The sequence below is a fragment of the Oppia nitens genome, unplaced genomic scaffold (genome assembly GCF_028296485.1).
Source record: "Oppia nitens isolate AA-2021 unplaced genomic scaffold, nextdenovo-longstitch-racon4-pilon3 scaffold28_pilon_pilon_pilon, whole genome shotgun sequence".
NCBI lineage: Eukaryota > Metazoa > Arthropoda > Arachnida > Sarcoptiformes > Oppiidae > Oppia > Oppia nitens.
The window spans coordinates 389030-410183 of record NW_026533208.1 but is presented as its reverse complement, the minus strand read 5'-3'; the positions used below and the strand labels follow the sequence as shown (position 1 = coordinate 410183).

General features: G+C 25.4%; 2 protein-coding genes and 1 non-coding gene across 3 annotated transcripts; 1 reads left to right on the top strand and 2 right to left on the bottom strand.

Annotated features, from left to right (window-relative positions):
- Positions 1-889: 889 nt before the first annotated feature.
- On the bottom strand, positions 890-10486 carry LOC128954637 (neuropeptide SIFamide receptor-like). The gene is made up of 6 exons (XM_054300239.1): positions 10234-10486; positions 6242-6289; positions 5824-5875; positions 4127-4514; positions 3324-3561; positions 890-1026 (listed from the first exon to the last, which is right to left on the bottom strand). Exons 1-6 carry the CDS (start codon positions 10484-10486, stop codon positions 890-892), a joined length of 1116 nt encoding a protein of 371 aa, XP_054156214.1.
- A 3711-nt stretch (positions 10487-14197) lies between these two features.
- On the bottom strand, positions 14198-14271 carry Trnat-agu (transfer RNA threonine (anticodon AGU)). Its single transcript has one exon. It is a non-coding gene; the product is annotated as a tRNA-Thr (tRNA).
- An 805-nt stretch (positions 14272-15076) lies between these two features.
- Positions 15077-20540, top strand: LOC128954558 (piwi-like protein Ago3). The gene is made up of 4 exons (XM_054300153.1): positions 15077-15121; positions 17531-18747; positions 18822-20216; positions 20296-20540. Exons 2-4 carry the CDS (start codon positions 17572-17574, stop codon positions 20380-20382), a joined length of 2658 nt encoding a protein of 885 aa, XP_054156128.1. The 5' UTR covers positions 15077-15121; positions 17531-17571; the 3' UTR covers positions 20383-20540.
- The last annotated feature ends 614 nt before the right edge of the window (positions 20541-21154 follow it).

Here is a 21154-nt window from a genome sequence, read left to right as displayed (position 1 = left end):
TAAATAAAACTATAATATTTATTTATAAATAATTTATGATAAAAATAATTTAAATCTATATTTATATTATTAATCTAAGCTAAAAGTAAAATAATATTATTTTAATTGATTTAAATCATAGTTAATGTAAAAATAAAATGATTGTTTAACTTCCTGTAACATTTATACACCAAAATATACTGTAATAAACATCAAATTATTATTATAGCATTTAAACAAATAGTTATATTTAAAAGCAATATATATATATATAAACATTTCATTTTAACTACTTTTGGTCCAAAATATCTGTAAAATCTAAAAATGATTTTTATATTATTTATATGCGGGTATCTAAAATAAATAAATATATTTATTATTTACTCTAATATACCATCATCATATTATCATTTAAATAAATAAATAAATAATTTAATTAATTGTATTTTTTTTAGTCTACATTTATATCACTTTTATATCAATCAAGTGTATGTATGTTTGTGTGTGTGTGTGTGTGTGTGTGTGTGTGTGTGTGTGTGTGTGTGTGTGTGTGTGTGTATGTATGTGTATGTGTTTTATTGTATAATATACAGATATGAATAAAATATTACATTTTATATTATTATTATATAATATAATATATACAGTAGTATATACCTACAATTGTACAATAGTACTATAAAATTTATATATTTAATTATATATATATATTTATAATAAATTGTTGATATTGTAGAGACACTGTAAATTGTAATTATAATATTATATCAATTATATTTAGTGTATATATGTTTCACATATAAAGGATTTTTTTCACCAAATATATTGTATTATTATCGTTATTATTATTATTATTATTATAGGAAAATAATAATACAAATAAAATCAATTCAATCAAATCAATTATAAATTACATAATTCCCAGTGAATTGTTAATGAACTCGCACTGTGTATCCGCTTTAATGGTAATCCTGTTGATGGTAGCCCTGGTATTAGACCTGGATGAAACATTTTGTCCACGCATACTATTAGCACTTGTAGTTATACCTGTATAAGCAAATAAACCAAACAAGCAAAAAAATGTTTTAAATTTATATTAACAAAAAAGTTCATTGTATTCGGATATCATATAATTTACTAAATAAACAAATTGCTAATTATTTGTTGTTTAAATCTTTTTAATTTAAAAAAAACATTTTCTAAGTATTAAATATAAATTATTTAAAATGCAAATGAAATGTTATTTTTTTCACAGTAAATATATATATATATATACTGTATTATTACTAATGTATTAATCTATTTGCCGACAGTATATATATATTATATATATAACTCTAAATAAGTCCGTGAAAAAATGCTAATTAATATCTAATTTTAGTTATAAAAAAAATTTTTGCAGTATTTACTGTAAAATATTTTTTTATTATCACTACTGCGAAAGATTTGTAATGAAAGAGAGAGAGAGAGAGAGAGAGAGAGAGAGAGAGAGAGAGAAAGAGGAATGGGATGTTAAAGACCTTTCATTTTCAATTTGTAGTTAATCTTCAAATAATTTTATTTATCAATACTTTACAAAAACTTAACGGTAAGTTCGCTGACATTAATTGACAACATATGTGAACTGATATAACCCTTGACTTTAATTCCCAATTATAGCCTTCAAGAAGAAAAAAATAGTACCGTATTTTCATTACTATTTATTTTTATGTTTATTTACATTTTTATAGCAAAAATTTAGTGTATTTCCTATATTTATGATATATTTATAACATTGAATTGAATATTATTATTATTATCGTTATTATGATTATTCTGTTCCTAAAAATTCCGTATAAATATTCTCTTTAAATAATATTATTGAATATTTATTTTTGTTTCCTCTCTCTCTCTCTCTCTCTCTCTCTCTCTCTAATTACTCAACTATTATTTGCATAAATATTATCGTTAGAAAATGTTTTGACTGTTAAAATAATTTATTATAAAATAGATCTCATTAATTGTCTACTATTTAGCATTGATTTTATTTATTTATTTTTTGCTAAACTAAGGAATAGATATACATATATATATATATATATATAAATTAAGATAAAATTTAAATTTAAAAAATTATTAAGTTTTTAAAAATTATTAATTAAGTTAAAACACAAAAAAAATAATTTATTATATTGTTAACAGTGTTGTGTGTGCGTGTAGTAAATAACCTTAAATTTTATTATTTAAAACTTATTTAAATTATAATATACAGTATACAACAATATTATAACTTTATAAAGCATTTTATTTATTTTTTATTATCCAATGCTTGATAAATACTATTTGCTTTTTTAACTATTTTTTGATAGACAAAAAATTATACAATATAAACAAATCTAATAAAACTGTCTAGTCTATAGAAAATAAAATTCAATATAAAATTTTGAATATATTATTTATTTTTATCTTTTAAGAAATTTTTTTTTGTAACTAAATATATATATATATATATATATATAAAACAATATATTAAGACATTGTCTAAGTGAGTACATGTATTTAAAACTGTATATATATATTGATATACTATACAATATACTGTATAATATATGGGCATAAAATTTGTATAATTTTTATCCCTTTTTTGTGTGTCATTTGCATATCAATTTGCGTGTAAAATAAATCTACAAAAAAATATATATACTGTATAAGTATACAGTATAAGACAGTAAACAAAAAGTTAACATATATGTAGTATAGACTGTATAGTGTGTATTAAGTTATAACAGTGTATAGTATATGCAAACATGCAGTCAAATAAAAAGCACTCAACAAATAATAAAAATAAAAAATAAAATAAAAAAAACTTTTTTTGTGTGTATAATACTGTATTTATAAAACAATAGAAAACTGATAAACAAAATTCAATCAAAACAAAGTACAGTACAATAATAATAATAATATAAAAAAACTTATTTATTTTGATATATTTAGTGGGAATTTAGTAGGAATTTAGTGGGAATTTAGTGGGAATTTAGTGGGAATTTAGTGGGAATTTAGTGGGAATTTAGTGGGAATTTAGTGGGAATTTAATGGGAATTTAGTGGGAATTTAGTGGGAATTTAGTGGGAATTTAGTGGGAATTTAGTGGGAATTTAGTGGGAATTTACTCAAATTTGGCAAACATTGTCGTTTAAAAATGCAAAAAAAAATATGTTCACCCCCCCTATACCCTCAAGCTTTTTTTAGATTTTTGCCATTTTACCCCCTCCTATACCCCCCCCTGAAATTGAAAACCTTTAGTAAGCCTGATATATATATATATATATAATATATATAAATAAATCTATGGATAATATACTTACGACCGCAACAACATTTGCGTGTCTTCAGCAACGATAGGAAACCCATTCGGTATTTTTTATTGAAAAAACAGTATAACATTGGATTGTAACAGGAATTGGATGCACCCAACCATTGGGCCAGCGGTGCCATTATCATCAATAGTCGCTCATGTATGCTATCACTTTCGATTGGTCCGCCCAATTTGATTACAGCAAATATACAGTACAGTGGTAACCATGATATTACAAATACTATCACCTATAGATTTATTGTTAACAAAAATAATAATAATTGTCAATTAAAAACAAATTTAATTTTCTAAATCATATATAAAAACTTTTTTCTAAAAAATTTTTTTTGTTTAATAAGAAATAATAATATCATTTAAATTGTTTGTATGATACTATCCTATTATATCATAATTATCATCAAAAAATTATTTTTAATTAATTGATAGCTATATTCATATTCTGTAAGTATTGTATTCATAATTATAATATCATAATTATATATATATATATAAACTAAAATTTATTAAATTCAATTTAATTAGGAAATTATAGACCACTAAATCCATATACAATATATATATATATATATATATATATAAAATATATACGAATTTCTAATAATCAAATAAATCTAATAACACACAAAAATATTTATATATAAAGTATTTATTAGATTATTATTTTTTGTCTCTATTTTTGTGTCTATATTTTTTGTGTGTGTATTGTTTATGTGTTTGAAAATCAATAATCAAAAAAAAAATCTTATAATCAAATATAAAACACTTCTAAACAAATCAATTACAAACACTTACAATAACGACAAACATTTTGGCCGTCTTTAGTTTGGACCGTTGCAGCAGATATTCAATTTGTAACGGTTTGGCCGTTTCGCCGGGTATACTACGGCGCCAGACTTTCATCCAGATGGCTATATAGCACGATGTTATGATAAACAATGGTATCAGATAGCAGAGGAATAGGTTGGCAATGATAAAGTAGGTCTTCTCCGAGTATTCGTTAGGCCATTGTTCCAGACATAGCATCATTGGGTCGGGTGCTGATGGGTCGATGGGTTGTAATGTAAAATATAGTGCCCACGGAATGGCAATAACCGATGAGTACAGCCATATGCATACTATGGCGTAACGGGCGCACCGTCTGGTCATTTGACACCGCAATGGATGACATATCGATAGGAATCTATAGTATAGTATAGTATATATATACAGGTATTTATATATAATTATTATATCTGTATTATAATAACATATTTATACATTAAATAAACACTTTTATAAGATATTATGAAATGATATAAATATAGTAAATATTAATTTATCAATACATATTTATATCATTAAATGGTGATAACTTTATAACATATTAACTTATTTTTATATAATATATATTTTATTGCCAATAGATATTTTAGTCAATAATATCTATTTATTTATATTTTTTTCTTGTTGTTGATATAATTATGTAAATAATATTTATTATGCTATAAATACTAAATTGGCCATTAATATATTTAGATAAATTATAGCTATAATATATATATATATAGTATATATACTGTATTTAATATGATATTAGTTATGTGAAAAATTATTTATATTTATTAACTCTCTCTCTCTCTCTCTCTCTCTCTCTCTCTCTCTCATTATTATTATTATTATTATTAATTGTGTCTATCGTTTGTTGACTTTTATTATTTTATTCATAACCTAACACAAAGATAATGAATATTTTATGTGAATATATATTATATACTTTTATTTCTTTTTCTTATTATTGTTGCCAAACCTATTACTTGTCTGATATGTTTGACAAACACATAGACATAGACATAGAGAGAGAGAGAGAGAGAGAGAGAGAGAGAGAGAGAGAGAGAGAGAGAGAGAGAGAGAGAGAGAGAGAAGAGAGAGAGAGAGAGAGAGAGAGAGAATAAGAGTAAGTAAGTGAATGTATAGTAAGTACAGTACATATCGGATACTTATGTAACATAAGATTCTTCTATTATTTAAAGATAATAAACTCACTTTCATTGTACTGTTATATCCATAATATATATAATATATATTAAGTGGATATAGTATTCATTTGAGTTAATTCATTGATTCATTGCATAATAAAAACAACAACAAAATAATAGTAATAATAATAAAAACTTAAGATACTATACTCTACAGTATATACTGATATATATAGGGAGCAAACATACTTGTACTGTACAACTAAACACACATTTTTATTGTCTATTATATATAAATATATTATATATACTGTATTTGTAAAGAGATATTTTTTATAATATAATAAAATAAAACACTCATTTAATAATAATAATAATAATAATAATAAATATAGATACTAGCATGTTTGCTTACTGGCATAATTATGCTAATATACTGAATGAAAAAAAACAAATTATTAACATTCACATAACAAATATTACTATTATTGAAATTTAATAATAATAATAATAATAATAATAATTACTACTAACCTATCTATAGATACGGCTACCAATGTATTGATTGATGCGCTGACGACAACCCCTAATTTATGAATGAATAGATAATTATAATTTATATTATATATTATATATTGTTTATATAAATTTATACAATAAAATTATATTTAAGAAATTAGTAGTGTTGCCATAGAATTTTAAAAATATAAATTAATTTTAATAATAATTTTATTTTTTAATTTTATTTTTTAATTTTTTCTAATGGAAAAATTCTAAAACTATATAATTATGTTTTAATAATAATAATATTCTAATCAATTCTATTATATTAAAAAACATATTATATTCATCCATATAATAATAAATCATATGATAATTTTTATAATAATAAAAAAGTTAATATGATTAGTAATAATAAATAATATAAATATGTATATATTATATAATTTACCTTGGAGGTATGCGACAGCTTTGCACATGATTGCACCAAAGATCCATGCTAGATTTACATTTAAAAAAATAAAATAATAGTAGTACTAAAGTAAATTTAAGTACAAATATTAAATGTCATATAATATATATATATACTGTATACATTATTACTGCATATATTTATTATACCTATATTTATATGTATGATAAGCTCATTAAATATTTATTATAAAAATGCTTTTAATACTAATAATAATAATAATATACAAAATTTTAGTGAACTTTGAAAAATACATTTTTGTTGTGTATGTATGTATGTGTGTGTGTGTGTGTGTGTGTGTGTGTGTGTGTGTGTGTGTGTGTGTGTTTGTGTGTCTTACACCCACTGCTTAATTAAATAGATTAAACATAATTATCATAAATATTTATATACATGTATTATACTGTTATACACGTAATACTAAATTAAAATTATAAATGGATTTTTAAAATAAATTACACCATTTATTAAAATGTGAAAGTATATCAATAAAATAAAATATATAAATTTGTATAAATCAAATAGTTTTGTGAAATAATATATATATATATATATTATTTATATATTTAATTAATTAAATTCTATTAGACTAGTGTATAATCAATATTTTAATTTTTTTAAAAATTACAAAATAAATGTAATAAATTATTTTGCTTTTAACATATTTACACCGACATAATGTGTATACATATTACTGATGAATAAAATATATTGTAATGTATTTTTTAAATTATTAATAAAATAACAAAAAACTTATCTTATTATCTCTTTTAATGAACACATAATAATACTAAAAACTAAAGTAAAGTAAAATTTATTATTTATTATATTAAGAATAACATAGAATTTGTTTATTTATTTTTGTTATTATTTTTTTGTTGAGTATAAATTATAAGTCAAATTAAATTATAAATTTTTAAAAAATAAATAACTATAACTTTTTTTAACATACATATACAGTAATATGTATATCAGATTTGTTAAATTTGAATTCATTAATTAAAGTTAAACAACTATTATTTTTTATCTTTCACTTAACAAACAAATCTCTCTCTCTCTCTCTAAACAACATTTTTATTGAAAAATTATTCAAAATTAATTGTAATGTTTGTAATAATTATAATTTTCAATAATTAAATTACATATATTTTTCATTTATGTTATTTTTTTTAAAAAAAACTATACATAAAAAAATTTCTAAATATAGTAATAATAAATGACTAGACAAACACAACACTAAAATGATGCTGCATTTAATACAGTATAATAATAATAATAATAATAATAATAATAATGGTTATTATTTAAATTTTTTCATATTATTAGATTTTAGACATTGAAATGATAAAACTACAGTATTAAATTTAATAATATAATATTTTTTTTTAATCTCAAATGACCCAAATTTTAGTTTACAAAAAAATTAAGGAAAAAACATTAGAATATTCTCTAAAAAAATATAACCAGAATCTCTCTCTCTCTCTTTCTCACTCACTCACTCACTCACTCACTCACTCACTCACTCATTCACTCACTCACTCACTCACTCACTCACTCACTCACTCACTCACTCACTCACACTCACACACACATCATATAAAATATCATTAAATATATATTTGTAGAAAACTTTTTTTTCCTGTATATATATATCCCTTTTATTCAATGTTGATAATAACGACAAAAATTGTTGTTTTTTAGTATAAATAAAATATATTTACAGTATATCTACAAAAAAAAGACTAACAATAACGCTAATGACAAAAGTATATATATATATATATATATATATATATATATATTCTGTATATATTTTTCGGTACATAAATTGGTGTCATTTTTAGTGTCCAAAATTTTTTCCTGTCATTTTTATTATTTTTATTATTAGTATTACTACTATTACTACTAGTGTGTGTGCACTCAAATATAATTTTTATTTTGTTGTTAGAAAAATGTTTTATTTTATTTGCTTTTTTCTATCTTAATTGTAAAAAAAAAAAAATTCAAAAAACTTTACACTATTGTATTACCCATACTATACTACTATATATATAATTATATATATATATACCGGTATAATATATATGAAAGCATTTGCAAAATTTATTATTAATTTTTCTTTACTGTACACTTGAAAACTAGGAAAAGATTTTTATATTATATATATCAGTATATACTGTATGTGTTATATACTGTATGTATAATACAATACAGATAGTTATCTCTCAATGAATGAATGTTAATATAGTTTTTTATCACACATTTTTGTTGTTGTATTGTATTTCCTTAATTACAACACACACACACACACACAAACATACACACAAACATACACACATACACACACATACATACACACACATACATACACACACATACACACACACACATACACATATACACACACATAAACACACATACATACACACACATACATACACACATACATACACACATACATACACACATACACATAGACATACTCACATACATACATACACTATAAATTATATTAAATAATAATAAAATTTATCTTGTACAAAAATGTTGTTTTCTAATGCTATTGTGTCTATAGACATTAACACTATTAGTATTTTGTATATGTGTTTGTATATAATTATTGTGCAATAATATAATAGCATATAATATATTAACAAACAAACAAAAACACCAAAAAAAATTATCAAAGCACTCAATCTTTCATTTAATATTAAACTCAAAATATAATATTAAAAAAAACTAAAATTTTTTTATTCTTGTAGTTTCTTTTTTCATTGTCAACTATATTAAAAAATATATTTTGCAATATATTGATTTTTCATCTAAATCAAAAAAAATATATATTTATATATATACCGTATATAGTGTAATGGTATATGTATAGAAAAATAATAAATATAAAAAACATTGGTATGCAATTTCAACTTAACGAAAAAAAAGTGATAAATTATTGATTATTTGTTTTTGTATTAAGATTGACAAATAGTTTGTAAATTATTTCACTATTAACTTAATAGGAATTTAACAATATATATATATATATATAKAAAATATATAAAAACAAAACTATATAAAACAAAGACGTGTTTGTAATAGTTAAGCGATAAAAAAATAAGCTCTAAATATATAGTATTAAATAAAATAATACTTAATATATACAGTGTATATACAGGGTTGTTTTTATTGTACAAGTGAAGTAATTTGCTTATAATTTCAAAACTAAACAAGATATTTTAATAAAACAAAAACTAATGTGTAAAGGAGATGTGGGAAATTTACTTAAGCCTGTTTTTTAAAAATTATATAGCGTAGTTTTAATGTAATTACACTAGATACAAAAATATTGCTCATAGGCCACACCGTAATACTACCAAGTTACTATAATATACATTTTGTAGACAATAGATAAAAGTAATAATTAATAATTTAACAATTGATTTAGGCACATTTAAATAAAATTAAGGTATTTTTCTTTAGTTTAAAAAATTGATATTTTTATTTTTAAGCAATTTTTATTGCGTAAATCGTGATTTTCATTGATTATATTAGACTTCAATTAATTTTTACATCAATATTATATCAATAAAAAATATTTCTTTTAATTAGTTGATCAAAAAAATAAAGAAAAAATATCATTTTATGCATACAAATTACTAGAGATTTTGAATTTTAATTTCTCATTATTTTAATCCTTAAGTAAAAAATTTTGAAATTATTTCAAATAATTTTCCCACATCTCATTTACAACTTAATTTTTGTTTTATTAAAATATCTTGTTTAGTTTTGAAGTTATAAGCAAATTACTTCACTTGTACAATTAAAACAACCCTGTATATATATATATATATTAAAAACCTATTGAAAGTCAATAGCTATTTAAAAAATAATTTATTATTATTTTTTATTTTATGTTATTTTTTTAAATTTTTATTATGTTTTTTTGTTGATAAAAATTAATAGTCAACACTTACGTATGAGCAGATTGCTTATTAGGGTTGCCGGCAGACAAAATATGAGCACTAGTATGTCGGCAAATGCTAGATTGACAATGAAAAAGTTGGTCACTGTCCTCATTCGTGGCGATTGTACGACAACAATGACTACACAACAGTTGCCGACTATACCCAGTATAAAGACTATAGTATAGGCCATACATAGTATGATGGATACGCTGGACGAGTGTCGGAACCATAGCTGATCCGACCATTCAAACTGATTGTACATTTCATCACCAATACTACTACTACTGCTACTAATACTACTGTCGACGTTATACGTGTGGTTATACTGATTGTCATCATTTAGATCAATAGCATAATCACTGATATTATTATTATTATTATTAATTAAGACAAGATTTTGTGCAATAAAAAAATTAGTGTTAACTTTATATATATTACTAATATTAATATTGAGATAATTATTATTATTATTAGTTTTTAATAAATTCATTTTGTTATTATTATTATTTAATTAATTAATAAATAAACTCTTTTATTAAAAAAACAAATTTCTGTTTCATCTAATCTTTTTTAATAATAGTAATACTGTATATAAATAATACAAATAATATAACACCAAATATATATATATATATATATATATAATGATATTCTTTTATACAGAATATTCTTTAGACTGAAAATCCATTACATAAGTCATTTGATTTTTGTTTGTGTCGTTACTATTATTATTAAAATATTTCTCTTATTTAGAAAAATTTATTTTTGTTGTTATCATCACTTTTTTGTTGTGTTAGCAAAAAATAAAATAAAATAATACTAAATAAAACTTTTCAATAATGATTTATATAGATATTAAAAATAAAACTTTTTTTCCCACACACACAGTGTTATATACTTGAACTACAACTATGATAGAAAAAGATCCGGTGCTAAGCACTGTATGTTATTGAATGAATGAATATAGTTAGTGAGTGAGAGGATCGGTATGATGTGTGTGTGTGTGTGTGTGTGTGTGTGTGTGTGTGTACACTGAGAGCACACATACATATCATACAATAGATCCCTATATATATATATAAGTTATCATTTGCTTATCCATACAGTGAGTGTATAGTCTATTAGTGTACTAAATAGAGTGAGTGAGAGCACTGAGAGCATGGAAAGTAATGGCCAACAAATAAAAAAAAGTTATGCCATCACTCATACTATGATCAACTGTTAGCTACAAAGTTATAGTCTATCAAGTTTTCAAATTAGTATATATAAAACAGTATATATTATGCTTATATAGATAATTAGCGTAATTTGCTTGAAAATTTACTAATGTATATATATATTTTTAATTAAAATATTACTAATATATGATATTACTATTATATAAAAAAATCAAATAATATGAACAACAACAACGAAAATCAATAATAAAATTTCATGTTAAATTGATTTAAAAAATTTACATACAATGTATAATAGTTACAAAATATCATATACAGTACTTAATAATTTTTTTTGTTGCTTAATTGATTTAGTTTAAACAAAACATAATAATAATAATAGTAATTATAATATTAATAATATAAATTATTTGCACATTTATTGCGCAAAATACTAATCAAAAATCCTAATATTATTATTATTAATTCATGTTACTTTGAAAAATACTAATCATATTACTTTATATTTAAATTATATAATAAAAAGTATTGAATTGTTTAGTTTGTTTTTAAAAAAAATTACAGTATTTCTAAATACAGTAAATATAAATCAAATCAAAAATAGTAAACATGTTTATTTCATATACAATAACTATATTTAAAGTATTAATGATATACTGACAGTATGTATCATATAATATAATATAATTTTTGTCTAAAATTATTTTTGTATAACTTATTTTTGCTTAAAAGTAAATCACATAAACTTATAAATATATTATAGAAATATTTAGATATACATATAAATTATATCTAATAATATTAATACGGAATTTTCTTTTTAAAAAATTACAATATATAAATTACATTTATTTATTAAATTTATTTATATATGATAATATATATATATATATATATATATATATATGTCATAATAAAATGATTTTTTTTAAATATTTAAGTGAAATAGAGTAAAATTAATATATTTATTAATATATATTTATGATTTATTTCAGTATCAATATTCAATATTATACAGTATCATACATATAAAATGTTTATTATTATAATACTGTAATAATAATAATGATGATAATAATAATACTAATACTAAAATCCGGATCAATTGTTAAATATTAAAGGTACTCAATCAATGCTAATAATAATAATAATAATCATAATCATTGATATAAGAAAAATAATATTAATAATAAATACTAATAATAATAATAATCTCTGAAATCATAGAAACATTGTCTTATTTTATTTTTTGATTTTTTTTCTGGGGATTGCAAATAATATTGCAATTAAAATCAATAAGATTTAGAGACTAATATAATAATAATAACTTATTAATAAGAAAACTTATATATAATTGGCAACGGATAAACTGATACAACTAAATAATAACCAATAATAATAATAATAATAATAACAAATAATGTAATTCAATATAATTATTATTATTAGTGGTCAAAAATATAAGCCAATTATTTACAGTATATATAATATTATTAATACCTGTACTGTATATGTGCTAACAATAATAGAAATAAAACAAAAATATTATTAAATTTTTATTGACAGTCATATGTTTTCTAACTAATAGGTAATCCAAATCTCTCTCTCTCTCTCTCTCTCTCTCTCTCTCTCTCTTTAATTATTTTTGATTACTTCAACAGATAATAAAATAAAATAATTATGAAATATTATACAAAAACATATTTATAAATTATAAGTCATATGACTTTATTAAAATCATATTAAATCTTTTTGTCAATACATTATGCCAGCAAATTACATAATATTTTCTATTAATATATTTAAGGTATTATTTTCATATAATTTTCAATATTACTAGTTTTGCCATTGTTTGCCATTACAGTAGTTGTTAATTGTTTGATATTTTCAAAAAATCAAACAAAACAAAAATCTATGCGGAAGTCAACTATGAAATTGATTCAGTCATACAAAAAAAATAAGTGACAAATAAAGTGTGAAATAATTGTTAGATTTTTAAATTTGTTGATATAATCAAAAGTATTGTTAAACTTTGTGTTTGATTTTTATATTATATTTAAATGCTAAACATAAGCCTATCACGTGTACTGCATATCGATTTCCAAATAAATTTACATTACATGTAATTTTATAAATATAATATGATATACAATAGATAGATAAATAGATAGATAGTGAATAAAAAGCTATATATATTATAGTACACATTATTGTCTATTATTTAATACTTTAATATATTGATATCAAATGCTAATCAAATGCTAAACATATTATAATAAAATAAAGACTTAACTTTTTATTTTTTAAAAAAATAGAGTATTTTTCCATAAAATACAAACTTTTAGTAAATAAATTCAATTTACAAAAAAAATCATCTATAATACAATAATATTCAATAATACCAACAACAAAAAATCAGATATAAGATTATCCATAATATATTTTAAAGAGAGAGAGAAAAAGAGAAAGAGAGAGAGAGAGAGAGAGAGAGAGAGAGAGAGAGAGAGAGAGAGAGAAAATAAAATAAAAAATTTAAATTATTTTATCAACTAATAAATATTTATTATTTTCTATACTATAGTTGACAATAGAAAAAAAAAAAAAATAAAAGATTTATATAAAATAGATTATATACTGTACAACATAACAAATAAATATAAGTTTATAAACTATACACACAAACAAACAAACAAATTACGGTAATTGTAAATTGTGACTTGTAATTAATTAAAAAAAATAAAAATAATATTTATAAAAAAAATTAGGAATAGGAAAAAAATTCTGTATATCAAAAAAGGCTTCGCCGAGATTCGAACTCGGGATCTCCTGTTTACTAGACAGGCGCTTTAACCAACTAAGCCACGAAGCCAGCACGTGATTGGCACGAAACTAACAGTGCTCTGATATACTGTGTGTATGTATAAGTGTGTTAGAGGTCAGTCACATGAGCGGCCACAAGTCACATGATTGCACACACATTTATTTTATAGTATAACTCCCTGTGCGCTAACCTGCCAGTGCTCAGTGTGTGTGTGTGTGTATTTATGTATGCTCAATATTTCATCATGTAAAATTATTTCATACATAACCATCAATTATGTCGGGTGCATTTAATACCCCCCACCCCACCACATAAATATAATATATAGCTTCAATTATATCAATGTATCGATAATTTAATTTAGTTTTTTTATATAAATATTTATTTAGCTAACTATTTGTTAAATGCAATTTAATTTATCGATTATATATACATAGGATTATTATTTTTTAAACTATTTTTTTTTGTTACACTACTATAGTATTATTATAGTATTAATAATTAAATCCCCCATTGAATCGTAATATATGTTTTTAAATGTATTTTAAATATAATAAACTATAGTAACTAACCAACGGTTTTCTAGGTATAATAAAAATCAAAAATAACACAAAAAATTTTCAAACAAACCAAACAATAAAAATCCACTAATAATTTGATTGTTAATCAATAAATAAAAAAATAAATAAGTTATTAATTGTCACATTTAATTGCATTGTTTTTTTTGGTGTTAGTTTTAACTATTTTTTTTAATCAATTTATATATTTAATTAATCATTTATAATATATATTTTAAACATAAAATTATATGATTACTTATCATATATGTATTATAATTTAACAAACAATTGATTACCGCAACACTTAATTACCGATATTAGACAACAACCAATTTTCGGTAAGTTTTTTTTTTGGTGACCACTTTTATGTATATATAGTTTTCATACAAACTATAGTTTGTAAAACTTTAGCCCAAAATAAATCATAAATATATATTAAAAAACTAATTATCAGATTATAATATTATACTAAATATTAAAATATAAATGTTATAACAATTGCTAAATAAATATTATATTAAATTAAATAATAATATTAATTGTGATCATAATCTCTTAGACAATGATTTGAGATTTGATGATAATGTTGTTGTAGTAGTAGTAGTAGTAGTAGTATTTGTACCAATAATTTGCTTGAATTTTTCATTATGCAATATCATTGCCTGAATTAAGCCCATTGTCGATGATATGAACCAATAATAGGTGACACTCTTTTAAATTAAAATGATTTTTTTTAAAATTAATAATAATTTATGATATGATAATCAATTGATATTATCAATTAAATTAAGTTAAAATATCTGATCACTTACTGCTGGCATATAAATACCAATTGGTATTAACAATAGACTCAGACCTCGGCCTAAGTTTGTGATCACTGAATGCATTGTTGTCTTTGTGCCCATTCTTCTAAGTCTCTCATTTGAATGAATCTTTATTTTTTAATTAATTTACAAAAAAAAACGATATAATTATCAATTGATCATAAAATATATATCCAATATATATCATATACTAAAATACCTGTACTATTGTCAAGTTAACCATTGCTGTCATCAATGGTAGCGCATAGTATGGATCAGTTTGCGTTAAATTGGTAAACCATAACCAGCCTTCTGTTGACAATTGATTGTAGACTAACTGTGCCGTCGGCTCATCAGCTGACGGATACATGAAAGCCATGTTTCTGATTGCGTGCGACAATACTATCCAAACGGGTATCTGAAACCAGACAACCAGCGATGCCTTCATCGGGTGACAGTTATCTCTGATTATCAATCGTTTCATTTCTTGTTTCATCTGATCCAATGAAGAGTGGATAATATGAGTGGTGTTTAAGTCAAATAAATATCTTATAAACAAAAATTACCCGATAGTTGAACATAAATTTTGACCGCATTGGTGACCAATTGAACAGATATCGGGCCGAATCCACTTCTTTCTTAAGTTTATCGCCAAACTGGTTAATCTCGGGTTTTAATGCTTCATATTTGGCCAGAATTTTGTGTTGACTAATACTTAGCGGGAATGTAATCAATAATCTGATGCCGATGGTTACCAATGTTGTCTCCACTGTCCACGACATACCTGACCAATCGTGCAAATCAATTAGCCCGTCTTTAACCGTTTGGACTGTCGACGAATTGGCCAGTTTTTGGCCGATACCGATCCAGCTGTTCATATACGACTCGTACGATAGGTGTCGGACACTGACTATTGATGATGATAATGATGTCTGGCCGCCATCGATGACCACCACATGTTTATTGTTGATGTAATGTTGTCGATGATAACGATGACATTGACAGCCGCGGCAAAGTAATTGTTGGCCAACTTTACGGTTCATAATAATAATATATAGGTAGTGATTAGCGATTAGGGATAATCCTAAAGTAGTTAATCCTTAAATAATAATTAATTATAAACTTTATTATTATATTTTCGGGTAAATTATACTATCAGTTGATATTTAAAAAAAAACTAAAATATTTTTTATTATTTATTTTTTTGTTTTGTTTTTTTTTTGGATAACATTTCATACATGTGTTGTGTTTACAAAAATAATAGTTAATATTTATGTGTAATAATAATAATAGTTATGTCAATAATAACGGCGCTTTAAAATTGATTTTTTTTTATTTTTGATTATTAATGATTAATTTGATATCAAAAATGTGTTTTTATTTGAATACAGAAATAAAAGTTTCTTTAAATGAAAAACACATTTGTTTTATTTGAAAAACTAGTATTAAATTACAAGTCATATACTGTACTTTGAAATGTTATGTTATGTTTGTGTTAATAAAGTATTGTGCGATAAGGTATGTGTTGTTTATTTGTTTGTATAGACAGATAGAGAGGGAGAGGGGGGACACACCTAACATATTACTAACTGTGCGGACAGTTGATCTGATTGGGCGCCAAACATATGAAACATAGGGTCACTCTATTTGATATACACAACAGTACAGTATATGTGTGGCACTGGGAGAAAGCATGGCTGACTAAAGTACTAAATATATAGCTCTATATATGACATACCCTAACCCTTATTGATAGCCTAACCAAACCTAACAAATATACCCACAAAAAAAACTCATTGTCCTATCACTTGACATATTTGACTTCAAACAACAAACAATTAATTTTTTTTTTTGATTAACAATCGATTAATGTATGCATTAATTAGCTTTAAATATGATATAAAAATCAATAACTTTTATAACCATTTATTTGTTTTCTAACAGATTTTTACCATTTAATTAAAGGACACATAAATAAAACAAAAATGGCAGGCCGTGGACGAGCGCGGCAATTGTTGGCCGCGATGGCCAAAGAGGATGAGGAAAAGGGATCAGTAGCCGCACCGTCAGCAACGGCAGCCCCGTCGACACCGACAGCGCCTATTCCCGTACTGCCGGCCGGTGTTGGACGCGGTCGAGGTCGTGCCCTATTGCAACAATTGCCGACAACAACCATAGCGGCAGGCGATACGCCAGACTCGCCGCCGCGCGAGGGTTCGAGTTCTTCGTCGGATCAACCGTCGACGTCCGGAGCTGTCGGATCGCCGCCGACCGAGGAAATTGAAGGATTAACACTGGATGCCGAGCGTAGAGCCCGTTTTCCGCCACAGCCGGCCAACATTGAAAACAAACAGCGCGGTACCGATGGCCAGACAATCAAATTGTCGCTAAATTACATTAAGCTAACCCGAACCGAAGGTTTCGGTATATTTATGTACGACATTAAATTCATACCGCATATCGATGCCCGTGCCTTGAGATCGAAAATTTTACGCCAACCCGAAGTGGTTGACAAGATTGGCACTGTTTGGCAATTTTCGGGTCTAAGTATTTATCTGAATCATAAAGTCGAGGATCAGATGATCGATACCCAACATCCGGGAGACGGATCGCCAATGAAATTGCAATTGACATTCACAAAGATGCCACCGTTTCAAGAGTTAATCATGTTTTACAATACAACAATCAGAAAGATTATGCGCGAACTCAAACTGGTCCAAATCCAGCGCCACTATTACGATCCGACCAACAAGATTGACATACCTCAGCATAAGCTGGAGGTCTGGCCCGGCTATTGTCAATCGGTACAGGATCTGGACGGCGGTCTACTACTACAGTGCGATTCCTCACATCGGCTGTTGCGTACACAGACAGCCAAAGAGATAATGCAAGAACTGTTCCGATTGGGCAAAGATCGGTTCCGCGATAACGTACTGAAACGTGTTGTTGGCTGCGTAGTACTAACCCGTTATAACAACAAACCCTATCGGGTCGATGATGTCGACTTTGTTAATAATCCATTGTCGACGTTCAGCTGGAACGGCCAAGAGGTTACCTATGTTGAGTACTTTCAGAAGTCGTGGCAAATCGAAATCAAAGATCACAGACAACCACTGCTCGTTCATCGACCAAAACCAAGAAAAGGAGAGACCAAAGTTCAGGTTTGTATAGTTTTTTTTAGTTTGTTTGGATGATTACTAACTGTTTGATGAATTTGTTTGTTTGTATTAAACAGGGATTAGAAATGATTTGTCTAATACCGGAACTGTGTTTTATGACCGGATTAACTGATGACATCAGATCTGATACGAGAGCCATGAAAGACATTGCTTCGCACACTCGTATTAAGCCGGAGACTCGTCAGGCAAAGCTCAAGCAATACATACAGAATGTATTGACCACACCGAATGCGCGCAGACATCTGACCGACTGGGGTTTGGATATGGATCCCGAACCATTCCAGACGACTGGCCGTACTATTGCACCCGAAACGATTGTCTACGGCCGGGATGTCAAAGTAACTGTCAGCCAAAAGGCCGATTGGGGTCGCGAGTCGACACAGAATGCCATTTTCAGACCAGTAGATATCAAGAAGTGGATGATTGTGTCCACACATCGCGACTCGTCCAAAGTGGACGAGTTTATTAAGACACTGAAAATGGTTACTCGTAATATGGGTTTCATGTTTGGCGATCCGGAACGGGTACAGGCCCACGACGATTCGCCACTCGGCTACGTCAATGCCATCAAAAATGCCAATGTTGGCCAAAATCAAATAGTTGTCTGTATGACACCGGGATCGTCTCAGCGCGAAGATCGATACGGTGCCATCAAAAAGCTATGCTATTGCGAAATAGGTGTTCCCAATCAGGTTATACGTGCCTATACACTGTCGGATACGAAAATGCGTTCCGTTTGCCAGAAGGTTGCCATTCAAATGTCATGTAAAGTTGGCGGATCTCCCTGGGCTGTAACTATGCCACTCAAGTCAGTAATGGTTGTCGGTATCGATGTCTATCACGATCCGGCCCAGAAGGGCAAATCGGTTGTCGGTATTGTCTCGTCATGTAATCCATCAGTCAGTCAATGGTATTCGCGTGTCTACTATCAGAATACACACCAGGAAATAGTCAATACATTGGAATCGGGAATCATTGCCTGTGTTCGCAAATATTCCGAAGTGAATAACGTTTTGCCGCAAAAGATTGTCATCTACAGAGACGGTGTTTCCGATGGTCAGTTGCAAACTGTTAGCGATTACGAATTGGTCCAAATACAGAATGCATTGCTCGACTACGGCAAGTCGTACAACAACTACGACCCGTCGGTTTCGATGATTGTCGTCCAGAAGCGTGTGAATGCCAAACTGTTTTTGATACAGGCCGGTGCCAGCGAGTTGGGTAATCCGCCGCCCGGTTCGGTCATCGATCATAGTATTACACGCCGAAACTATTATGACTTTTATCTCATCAATCAACACGTAACCCAGGGATCGGCTACACCGACCCGCTATATCGTTATCTACGACGGCATCAATTTCCCGCCCGATCGTATGCAACGTTTCTCATTTAAGATGACTCATCTCTACTACAATTGGTTCGGTACTATTCAAGTGCCCGCACCCTGTATGGTATGTACCGGTTAATTAGGATGTGTTTAGTTTATTTTTTAATTAATTTTTAATGTATATTATTTTATTTGTTTGATAGTACGCTCATAAAGCCGCTTATATGGTCGGCCAGGTTATCAAGAAGCCGCCGACGGAGAACTTGACCTCACAATTGTATTTCCTCTAAGAAAATTAGAGGAAAAGTCGGGTATCATTTCGATAGTGGAGGAACTGGCTATCACTGCCATATCATATATGTCATTATCAATCGGACATTTTTTTTTTTAATTATACAAACATTTTTCATAATTATTATTATTATTTTTGTATTTTCAGTGTCAACAAAAAAACACATTTGTCATTTTTTTACATTTATTGAAACATTTGGTTAACTATTATTATTATTATTATTTTGAAAATTACAATCGTTAATTGATGAAAAAAATATTATTTTTTTGCATTTGTTTTTTTTATAATACACAGTTAATATGTTATATTTTATTATTATTACTATTATAATGCCATATATATTACTTGTCAATCAAACATTTATCTAAAATAAGCATTTTATTTGTCTGTTCCTAATTGAAACAAATTGTTTTTTTTAAAAATAATTATTTAAATAATTGCTTGTTTTTTTTGTTGGTTGTTTGATGTGATAAAACATGAGTCCATTATTATTTTTTTGTGTATGCATTTATCTCTCATTCCTTAATAGTAAATTGTGATGACATTTGATGATCAACATAACATAACAACAAAAATGTCACTAAAATTGTTAGTTAGTTATCACAAATTGTTAATTATTATTATTATTATTATCTTTTATATATATATTATAAAGAATTAATATGAAAAAACACAAATTATTTCTACAATACATATTTTATTTGACAAATTATTTTTATTATTATTATTATTACAATTATTAATCTTTAAAATTAATTAAAGAAATTAAC